General features: G+C 36.1%; 1 protein-coding gene across 1 annotated transcript in view; it reads left to right on the plus strand.

Moving 5' to 3' along the window:
* TLK1 (tousled like kinase 1) overlaps positions 1-12,005 on the plus strand; it is a 146,539-nt gene that overhangs the window by 61,343 nt on the left and 73,191 nt on the right. The window contains exon 3 of the mRNA XM_047082586.1: positions 1,981-2,052. Coding sequence (XP_046938542.1) covers positions 1,981-2,052 — 72 coding nt within the window. The remainder of the gene's footprint in view (positions 1-1,980; positions 2,053-12,005) is intronic.

The following is a 12,005-nucleotide window of genomic DNA, read 5'->3' on the forward strand; positions in this document are numbered from 1 at the left end:
TGCTATTGTTTTTGGGCACTCTTCAAAAGTGTGGCATCTGCTTTCTGAAATTTCTAGACTTTGCTCCCTTCCTCACTTTTATCTGAATATTCTCTTTCCTTTATCTTCATTGTACCTCTTGTGCTCAATTTTGATTCTGCACCCAGTAGTTTATCCTCATTGTGATACCCTTATGAGGGATGTGTTAAGAGTTCGTAGCTAGAGGCTAGATTGCTCCAACTTCTTCACACTTCACCATGGTCCTCCCATACTTAATCTCTGTTGGAAAGGACAGAAACCCTTCCAATGACAGCCATTGTACTTAAATTGCTGTTTTCAGAGTCTCTTTTCTCAGATCTGTCATTGTTTCCTTTTGCTTCCTCTCCTATGATGCATTTCCTATGGTTATTGGTGATTTGTCCCTGCCTTCTCTTTTGGGGGAATTCATGGAGATTCCTTGTCAGCCAGTTTTGTTGTAAATGTTGTCTGTGGGTTTTGGGTTTATATTTTTATCTGAGGATTTGGGGATATTCAAAAACTTGGTACAGCCTCCATTGTTTCTGAATCTAATTTATCACTTCTTAATGGCTGTTTATGGTGTTTAATAATCTTGCTCTAATTATACCTTCTTCCAAATAGTGCTTGAATCTTAATCACTTTCACTGCTGGTTTGTGTTGAAAACAGCCTTTACATTGTCCAGCATAGTACTAGACATGTATGCAAGGACTCAAGAGTCATCAGTTTAGAAGTTAGCCTAAGAGTAATTGTAGGCCAACTTCCAACCTTTTAACAGTAGGATTAGCTCCTACTCTTAACAAATTGGAGAAAAACAGGGATATCAACTGGCCTGCCTGTACACATAGGTTATTCATGCATCATCTTTGATAAATATGCCATAGTCTGTCATCCTCTGATCTGAACACTCCTGGAAGACACTGATCTAAAGCTGATGGTCCAAAAAAGTCTACAAAATAATGAGCATCATAGAAACATATTGGAAACATAGCAAATGTCATCCTGTCACTATTTAAAAATACTATAATGGAGGGGCGCCAGTGTGGCTCAGTCAGTTGAGCATCTGACTTCAGCTCAGGTCATGATCTTGCAGTTTGTGAATTCGAGCCCTGAGTTGGGCTCTGTGCTGACAACTCAAAGCCTGGAGCCTGTTTTGGATTCTGTGTCTCCCTCTGTGCCCCTTCCCTGCTCGCTCGCTCTCTCTGTCTCTCTCAAAAATAAACATTTAAAAAATTTTAAAAATACATTATAAAGGAGGGGTGCCTGCGTGGCTCAGTTGGTTAAATGTCCAGCTTTGGCTCAGGTCACGATCAGGTCATGGTTTGTGGGATCAAGGCTTGCATTGGTCTATGTGCTAACAGCATGGAGTCTGCTTGGGATTCTCTTTCCCTCTCTCCCTGCCCCTCCCCTACTCTCTCAAAATAAATAAACTTAAAAAAGTATTACTAAAGGAAATGTAGAAACTCTTGGTTGAAGCAATTAAAATGGTAAAGATGGGAAGAGGTTTTCTTAAAAGACTAAACCGAAACAAACAAAACCCCAGGGATTGCCTGGTTTGTTTTATATAAAAAAAGGCAAAGGGGTGTGGATGGTATATAATGGAATTTGATGAGACTGTGAAGGGAATTAAGGAGCACAAATAATACTTTTGTTTTTTTAAGGAAGCATCATTTTTTATATGTTGGGTACTAATTTTAGGGATCTTGTTATCCTAGTAATAGCCCAGTTCCTTTGTTTTTGAATTTGGTATTCTAAAAAGTCAGCTAAAACAAGTCAGTTCCTGAAATACAGATCTTTATTGACTTGATAAAACTTTCCAAGATATTTATAGTGTTAAGAAGTTGATATTTCTCATTTTTACTTCATTTAACTTCCTTGCTTAAAGGAATCCTACTTTATTTTCACTTATGAAGATAGTTTACCTTTTGTAGTATGTTTCATTTAAAATTATTCCTAATTTTTACCTTTTTAAAAATCTTTAACAGGCCTCAACAAATAATGAAAGTTCTAATCACAGTTTTGGAAGCTTGGGATCTTTAAGTGACAAAGAATCTGAGGTAAGTAACTTCATTTTAAATATGGTGCTGTTAAAGTAAAAGCTGGAATCACCTTTTTTCTTTTAATAGTTCCCCACCCCCCCATCTTTGTGCTAATAAGCATTAATGCTAAAGTTTCTGATGGGAGCATTTTTGTTCTGCCTTATGAAGCACAGTATTCAGACTGAAGACTATTTGGCATTAGTAAGAAAATATAGTTTCTTTGGTTATGTAGCTGAACTTATACATTAGTGTTATAAGTGTTCTTAATGGAAGACAGTTACTGGCCATTTATAATTCTAGTAGATGAAAGTGGTTTTTGAACTATGTACTACAGTTTTCCACTGTAGTTTTTTGTTATACTCCCCTCTTAGTTTGGTTCTGAGTAAGGGTTTGTGTACTGAGATGTAGATACACATATTTTTTCTCTTTTGGAAATTTCTTGCGGAATTTCATGCTGTTGTTTTTCACTTTTCATATTTAAAACTACCTGGAAAATCCTCTCCCCTCCCATCCACTTACTGACCCCACTAAGAAAATACGTGGGATTTTATAAGTAGGCATTTGGATCCATGGTATAGTTAACAATGGGCATGATGTACTTAATAGCATCTTTTTTGACATATGTAGATAGGAAGTTCTTTGGGTTTTAGCATTCACTTGCTGATGCAACAACATCACTTTTTGTGGATACAACCTCTGCTCAGATTATAGCATTGTGTTACTTTTCAACGCATGCGTGTGTGTATGTGTGTATGTGTGTTTGTGTTTTCCTTTCAATGTTAACTTATTTCTCTTTGATCCATTTTAGTCTTTTTCCTACTTGGGCTAGTGTAGATATATCTCTTTGATAATATCAGTAGGTCATTAGCATTTAGTAACTCTTAGCCATTTGGTTTTGGTGTTCATGGAAAGAGAATGTCAAAGGTGGCATCTTTTAAAGTCCTGTGTTATTGAAAACATCTAGGACTCTCTAGGTAGACAGTTTTGTGCAGTTCTATGCAGGCACCCTGACACTCCAGAGGAGTGTGGCATAGGGTTTTCACTCATCAGGCTTTCCCTTCCACAGAGACAACTGGCAGGCAGCTGAAAGGACTGTGCAAGTGACGGGACTTTATCTGCAGTAGGTTCCCTTGAGGTAAGCGTTAGTAGCCCCTGTAGCACCAGATTATCGCAGTTTAGTTTGTTCTCAAATTAGCACATTTACATTAAGTCCTTACAAAGTGTAGGTTTAGATTTAGTCAGAGAGCAGCTTTTCAGAAGCTACATCAAGAATGTTTTCACTTTATATCTCCTGGACTTTGGAACATTTCTTGATATTTCCAGATTTTGGTCTATTTAGTAATTTCACATGTCTTTTCTTTCATAGGCTGTTACGTTATGAAGGGTAATAAAATAGTTTTAGATATTTCCCTTTTCTCTTCACCAAATCTGATATTTTTGAGAGATTTTTTTAATGGCAAAACTTAGTAATTAGATCACCTAAAGTAGTTATATGTTTCCATGTCCTTTATAGGTACCCATGCTCCCAATATAAGCCATAGATAGAGTATTTCAATTCTTTAAAAGAATGAGTCTATAAGAAAGTACCACTTCCCTTTAAAGAATTCTAAGAGTCGCTTTTGGCTGTATTTGTAGTTAAAATTTTTTCTTTTAAGACCATAGTGTAATTTACAGTGAAGTACAATTTGGCTAACCATTGCATATACTTAGCTTAATTTGTATAGAAATTTGACATTTCAGGAAGGAATAGAAAGTCTTAAAATTTTGGAGCTTTTGCTGTTCTGTGTTCTGTATCTGGAATTTTTAAAAATTAATCATTAAGTCAAGTGGCACAGTATTGGACAGGTCTGCAGCTTACACTTTTTCCTTAAGATTTGAAGAAGGAATTTTTTTTGTCTTATCATTTAGGAAGCCACTTATCTGGAAAATGGTTTCCAGGTTTTATTTCTATATTAAGATACTTTAATTAATGCATTTCCTTGGGATGAAATTTTACACGCTTCAAAATACAGGTATTTGTAGGTCTTTAAATGAAGTTGTTGGGAGTAAACAATTGTAGGGTGGAGTACTGCTTTTTTTTTCCTGATACACCTCGTAGTAAAGTTTATGTAGTATTTCATTGTCTTCTGGTGTCATTTTATTTTTTTGGTAATCCATCCCTTGATCCGTTACGTTTTCTTAAATAATAGTTTTTGTTTTTATGAACAATCAGTACTAGAAGTTTATTTGAAAAAAAAAAAATAGCAGTTCTCTGCCACCCACCTCTACCCTACCGCATCCTCAATTCTTTTAGCCCTTCTTCCTGTTACTTATTTCCACATTTTATTTATGCATATTAATATATATCCTGAGCTTTTGTTTCTTCAATTGGGCTCTTTCCTCCTACCCAGTACTCTTTTCAGACACCCAGAACCCTTCTGTTTTCCATCCTTGTACTGTTAAAACTGAAAGCATCTGATATTCACTGTTAGGCTGATTTGAATCTACTTCAACTGAAATTTTTCATTTCAGCTCAGATGTGAATTACTTCATACATAGATTTGCTTTTTGTTACTAAATGTAGAATTTAGAACAGAGATTTTTCCCTTTGTTAATGAAATTGCCTAGTAGATAGGAAGTAGATTGGTCTTGTTTTTGCTTCATTTTTTTTTTTTTACATCATTCTAGGTCTGTTTGATAGGCTCCAAAAATTTGCTGTGTTTTCTTTTTTTTTTTTAAATTTTTTTTTTTTTTTTTTTTTTTTTTTCAACGTTTATTTATTTTTGGGACAGAGAGAGACAGAGCATGAACGGGGGAGGGGCAGAGAGAGAGGGAGACACAGAATCGGAAACAGGCTCCAGGCTCTGAGCCATCAGCCCAGAGCCTGACGCGGGGCTCGAACTCACGGACCGCGAGATCGTGACCTGGCTGAAGTCGGACGCTTAACCGACTGCGCCACCCAGGCGCCCCTGCTGTGTTTTCAGTAAGCATTTATTACATATCTGTTATCTTCTAGCCTCTGTGTCCAAGCACAGAGAATATAAAAGATGGATACAATACAATCCCTGTGTTCACATGAGATCATTGTCTAGTAGAACAGACTACTTCATAAACAGTGTTAGATTATGCTATGATAGAAGTACAAGGTGGTATGGGAGCAAAGAGCAAGAACCCTCCAATTCCATCTGCCTGCAGGGGAGAAGAGGGGAAAAAAGAGAAGTTTTCCTTTAAAGAAGAGATGGTGATTGAGTTGTTAGAAAGGCTATGAATTCATCCCAGAACACAAGGGCAAAGTATGAGAAGGCAGGCAGAGAGACTATGATACGCTTTTTGCTTTTGCCTGGAAGCATGGCAAATAGTTTTGTTCAAGACGTGGTGTAGTGGTTCTCAACCCCAACTGCACTTTAGATCACCCAAGAAGCTTAAAAAACATAATCTGCCTGTGTGATTCACCTGGTTTGCAGACTTCTGGTGTAGGTAGGATATGCAACGATGGTGAAAGATTGGTAGGAATCAGGGTTTGAAAGCCCTTGTTCTTTGTACTAAGGAATTTGGACTTTGGTCTAGATAATGGCAAGCCATTTAAGCAGGAGAAACAAAACGCAAAGTAGAGATGAGGAAGGCTCCCCCAGGTGGCAGTACAGAGAATAGAGTTGGGAGAGAGGAGAAACCTAAGTTGGGAAGATCATTTAGTTAAGGAATACTGCCACCTTTACAAAACTGCTCACCTCCACAGTTTAATAGTAGGAGGGAAAAAAGTGGGCAGCGTGCTAATTAAAGTGTTCTCAAGTTTACCTTTTGGGTTCTGCCTTCTTCTTCAGATTTTCTAACTTTGGTTATTGATATTATCACCATCCGGGCTTATGCTTCTCAAATTTTAGTGTGCACGTGAATTACCAACGGTTCCTTATGCCTTTAGGTCTGGAGTGGGGGTTTGTATTTCTAACAAGCTCTCACATTCTACTAGATTATAAAAGTAGAATCAGTAGGGTTTGATGACTGAATGAGGGTAAAGAAGGAAAGGGAAGAACCTAGGGTTGTTTAAAGTTATCTGGCTCTAGGTGAATGTTAGTGCCTTTGATGAAGATAGATAACACAGAAGGAAGATACATAGATTTGGCCTAGAAGGTAATGAATTAAATTCTGGACAACAGTGAGTTTGAATATCTGTGAACTGACCAAATGAAGATGGTACTTCAGTTAGGTGGTAGGAGCTATCTGGAGCTCAGGAAAAGAGGTCAGGTTAGAGATGAAGACTTAGAGGAATTTTTGGTGTGGGTGTTAAATCCTTGAGTGTTAAAGGATTCCTGGGTGGGGGATGGGGAAGGGGGTGTCTCTGAGACTCTTTCAGAGGGTTCTGAAGGTCAGAACAATTTGTATAGTAATGCTAAGACATTATTTGCCTTTTTTACAATAATGCTAAGACATGTTTGGCTTTTTTTTTTTTTTTCAACGTTTTTATTTATTTTTGGGACAGAGAGAGACAGAGCATGAACGGGGGAGGGGCAGAGAGAGAGGGAGACACAGAATCGGAAACAGGCTCCAGGCTCCGAGCCATCAGCCCAGAGCCTGACGCGGGGCTCAAACTCACGGACCGCGAGATCGTGACCTGGCTGAAGTCGGACGCTTAACCGACTGTGCCACCCAGGCGCCCCAGACATGTTTGGCTTTTTAACTTTCATTTTCTCATGAATTTACAGTGTGAAAATTTCTAGTGTGTAATGACACATGATGACATCATCACTCTGATGACTTGTATATTCTGGTGTCTCAAAACTTTTTTAGTTTTAACTTCTAGAATAGTAAATATTGATAATTATAGCCCACATAAATAAAAGCTCTTGGGGTCCTCAACACTTTTAATAGTTTGTGGAGGAGTCCTGAGACCCAAAAGTTTAAAAACTGCTTCTGTAGCTGAACTCATCTTGATAGTGTTTGTAATGCTAGGAAATGTTAGCAGGTGAGATAGGTATGCTAGAGAAAGAATAGTAGTCTGGTAAGGAAGTAGACAGACAGTGGGAAGAAAAAGAGGAGAAAGTGGAGAAGAATAATAAGGAGAATTAAATGTCACAGAAGTCAGTTAGGATAATGACTGTAAAAAGTGACTAAGAATTGTCACTTAGGCTTAGTTTTAGTAGACTAATGGTAACAAGATGCCAGATTATAGTCTGTTAAGGAGACATTGGATAGTGAGGAAATAGTGACAGCAAATATTGACTACTCTTGGCAGAATCTTGATGATAAAGGAAGGGAGACGGTATTTAGAGTCTTAACAGGCTTGACATATTATGTGCTAGGGAAGGGCTCATAGCAGAGCTGTGACAGTGGGACAAGAAAAGTGCTATAAAGAGAGAAAATAGAATCAAACTTAAACTTTTTTTTTGAGGTGGTATGAAATGCCAAGATCCAGACCCTGGGTTGATTGGGTTCATTGTAGATAGAATTGACTGGGTACATCCTTTCCCCTGATGGGCAAACTTCCAACTAAAAGACCTTTCTCATACTTCACAGTGAAATAGAGGTTATCAGCTGAAGGAGAGAATCATGAATGGGTTGTGGGTGTGAGAATGATAAAAATTTTATGGGACGGACCAGAAAAGGAGTTTGTAGGGAATGGAGGGAGATGGCCGTTCATCTTATTTTAAATGTTTTAGAATGCCTCAAGGAGTTAGAAACAGTATATACGTGCGTTGTCTCCTGGATGAGAGTCCAGATTATTTTATGAGATAAGAGAATGGAGCCCATATTCTTTGGTTATCAGTGTTTTCTAAGTTTTAAAATCTGCCTTTATTCACCTGTTTGCAGTTCTTCTTGAAGGACCCTTCTCTAACTAAGCACAAAGACCTTTGCTACTTTCTATAAATTCTTTGCAGTTGCTGTCCCCACCCAGCCTTACCCCAGATCCTAAGATAAATTATGTATTGTATAGTTCATTTGGAATTTATAATGAATACTAATAACATAATTCTTCTCCCTCCCTCTCCTCTTGGATGTCCTAGAATATATTTTATATTTCTCTGTCTTACTTTATTTCTTACTAAGGTTGAAATATTTGTGACTGAATATAAATATAATTGAATTATGTCGTCTTTAATAATATTGGAGAAGCACGCTGTAAGTCTGTTTATACCTGTGTGCTTACATTCAACATGTTACATAATAGTGTTGGTAAAGCAAACACACATGTCAAATTGCTTTATTTTTGCCTCAATTTAATCTCTAATATTCATCTTTTATAGTACTTCTGTATAACCTGAATCAAAGTTAATCATTTTAAAATAAATTATTTGTCTTTTCTAGAACCGAATGTTTCTTTCCCCCCCCCTCCTCTTGAGGAAGGTTAATCCTATAACCCTCTGTCCGCTGGCATTGAATTACTGTTTATTTTTGATCCAACTGAATTTGATTTCTGAGTTATTTAGTATTAAGGATTTTAAGTTATAGATATACGGAAGCCAGGACAGCTGTTGCATCTAGACATTTAAACTTACATGCGTTTTTAGAATTGTAATGATTGTAATGAAAGATAAATATGATATGGTGCCTTGATTGTCTTAATTTACCTCTAATGTTGATTAATGAAGGTCATTTTATGAAAGTTCTGATTAGCTTTGTCATTTGAATTAAGTTTGTAGAAGTCTTGAAACTTACATGAGATTTTTTTTTCTCATTCGAGTTGAAGTGATAGCATTAAAGATACTTTAAAACATTAATGGCTTGTTTTGTTCTTTTTTAAAAAGAATTTTCAAAGGACCACATTATGCATGGTTTCTTATTTTCATATTTTGGAGGAAATAGAAGTTGACACTAGGGAATTAGACCTAAAGCTAACTTGAACCTGGCTTTAGCAGGGTATTATTTCCATTTCTAGAGCTAGGGATATTGTGTATTGAGTTCTTTAATAGGTTATTTTTAATGTAAAATCTCCTTTGTTGAAGACGGTATTTAAAAATTCCATGTGTAACTTATACATATGTATGAATTATTTAAATGGGTTATCTTCTTATATTAGTTAACTGGCTAGATTAGGAGAGTGGTAAGAGTATTTCCTGTTTTTACTTTTTTTTATTCATACCCATCTCTACTTTTCATATTTCTTTTTTGCCCTCTTAATAGTGTTTGGCTTAAATGTTTCTGCAGTGAATGCTTAGGTATCCTAGGTTGATTGGAAATTATGATTCTCTTTGAAAATATAGATAAGACTGGCCTTAAATTTTATTTTATTATTTTAATATAATTTACTGACAAATTAGTGTCCATACAACACCCACTGCTCATCCCAACAAGTGCCCTCCTCAGTGCCCATCACCCACTTTCCCCTCTCCCCTACCCCCCATCAACCCTCAGTTTGTTCTCAGTATCCAAGAGTCTCTTATGGTTTGCCTCCCTCCCTCTCTGTAACTTTTTTTTCCCCTTTCCCTCCCCCATGGTCTTCTGTTAAGTTTCTCAAAATCCACCTATGAGTGAAAACATATGGTATCTGTCTTTCTCTGACTTATTTCACTTAGCATAATACCTTCCATTTCCATCCATGTTGCTGCAAATACTGGCCTTAAATTTTGGGTTTTAGGTTGAGTTAAAAAAAAAATCATTAAAGTTTTACTTGTCTATATATATTTTTTATAACCCAGAGAATTTTTTAATGTCTTAGTCTGAACACCTAGTAAGAAAGAAGAAAACTTGAAAAATGAATTTAGTTGTGTGTAGTTAAGTATCACTGAAAGTTATATTTTCATGCCTATTCCTCCCTTTGGTGAATTACCTTGTTTTTCACTTTATTCTGTTTAAATCTGTTAGCTCCTCAAGATTGTTAGACACCTAGTTTAGTACCTTCATCAAATTTAAGAAATATTCTTTGTATCCTGCTGCCTACATTATTTTCTAAAATGTTTTAGTCTGATAAATAATTTTTGTGGTGTTCTACTTGATTGGGTTCCTCTGTCTTTTCTTGTCTTTGTGCTAGTAATATTTTGTCATTACTTCTTACTATGTTAGGAGGGCCAAACCAAAACCACTGTATATAACAGTGTTGCTATATACAGTATGTAATATGTATAATAACAATGTCATCTTGAAGGGGAGAGTACTCTGTGTGCATGCAAACTGGTGTATTTTATAACACTAATAAAGACATTTTCTCAGTAGAAGAGTAAGTTTGTTTTTTTTCTTTCCCTTATAAGACTAATAATCATACTTCTAAATTACAAGATTTAAAGTTCCTGTGAAATTCCTGGAATTTCTTTGTAAAATTTCCTTTTATTTAAAAAGAAAACTATATTTAATTATACTACTACCCATTAAAGGACATGCTTTTATAGGAGCTATATTCAGCTAAAAGTTAGTGTTTGGCCCTAAAATATGTTATATGACAGGGTTCACAGCAAAGGAAGTGGATCTATCCAGTTGAATATATATGTCCTTAGTCTCCTGGAAGGAAAAGTTGAAATCAAATGTGGGTTTGATACTGTCACTGTGCCTCTTTTTCCATAAAGTTAGAGGACTGTATGTGTCGAAATCATCTGAGAAGCTTTTTCAGAGGAAAAGTATTCAGGCTCCCTGCTTGGAAATTCTTATATACTCTGTCTAGATAATCTTTCAGTTTCTTATAAATCATGAAATCTCAAAATAATGATTCTGTAACCCTTTTATTTTGGAAGCAAATAAACAGCTAGCTGTTAAATGTTTCCCTTTGTACAAGTGCATTTAGCATCAGTGATTGGTTGTTCTTTGGACAAGAAAGTTCTAAGCTGATTGATGCAAATAAGATTGGAAGAGAAAAATGCCAAGTCATTCTAAGACTGAAGACATACTTTAAAGTGGAACCTGGCTTAGTGCTTGACCATAGCATATGCTCAGTGAATATTTTTTGAATGAATAAATTTAACACCACTCTAGTTGTACCGTACTATACAGGTAGCTTTTGCGTCAACAACTACAGGTGGTTCTTACATATTCATCTCTTAACTTTATTGACATTTGGGGGTGGAGAATTCCTGGGATAGGGGTAGGGTTGTCTTGTGCAATGCAGGTTGTTCATCAGCATCTCTGCCTAACATACTAGATCTCCGTAGCCCCTCTCTCCTCCTCCACAACTGCCCTCCCTTGTGGCAACCAAAAATATCTCCAGGTATTGCCAGAAATCCTCTCGTTGAGTACCACCCTATTAATGAAGGAGAGAGAATAGTTTTAGCATGTTACCTGTGGAGCTAGATTACAACTCTGTAAGTTTCGCATCTCCTAAGTAAGAAAACAGAAGTCCAGAGAGGTTAATTAATTTGCCCACAGATAGTAAGTTAACGGTCAAAATTCTAGTACCTAAGTATCTGTTTTATTTCAAAGTGATACTCTCAACTACTGTGTGTACCCTCTCTCTGTATAACTAAGATAATGTATAACTCATTAGTTAGATAAATGATCCTAGCTAGTCTTTTGAAGAAAAAAAAAGGTATTCTTTTTTGGCAATATTTAGATTTAAAATGATTTATAATAACATCAGATTTGCCAGTCCAAGGTATGCCTGGACTAAAAGCATTTCACAAATGTTTTTATCTGATAAATACTGCTTTTAGTCTGGATTTTAAGGGTAGTCAGCACAAGCTGACATTACTGAGAAATTCGGTTTCAGTGTGTTATACTATAGTAGAGTTTTAAAAATATTAGATGTATTTTTATGTCAGCAGCACACAGTATTATGATTAATTCTCATTTTCTAAAATAAGTGAGTAACCATGACAACCCATTGGACTTATATCCTAATGAGTTTTCTGCTATAGCTATATGTCACAATTTTGGTCTTTAATTTTTAATAGAAGAATATATTAAGAATAATTTCTTAATTTTAGACAATTTCCAGTATGGAATATGCAGGTCTTATTATTATATACATAGATTACTGCTAATCCTGGATACATCAGCATCACTTTCGGAGCTCTTTAAAAGTGAGGATTCCTTTGGTCTCTCTCCAGAGATGGTTAAATTTGGAATGGGGACTT

The sequence above is a fragment of the Lynx rufus genome, unplaced genomic scaffold, assembly GCF_022079265.1.
Source record: "Lynx rufus isolate CCGP_SWC_20201006 ecotype Redwood Valley unplaced genomic scaffold, mLynRuf1.p SCAF_2, whole genome shotgun sequence".
NCBI classification, from domain to species: domain Eukaryota; kingdom Metazoa; phylum Chordata; class Mammalia; order Carnivora; family Felidae; genus Lynx; species Lynx rufus.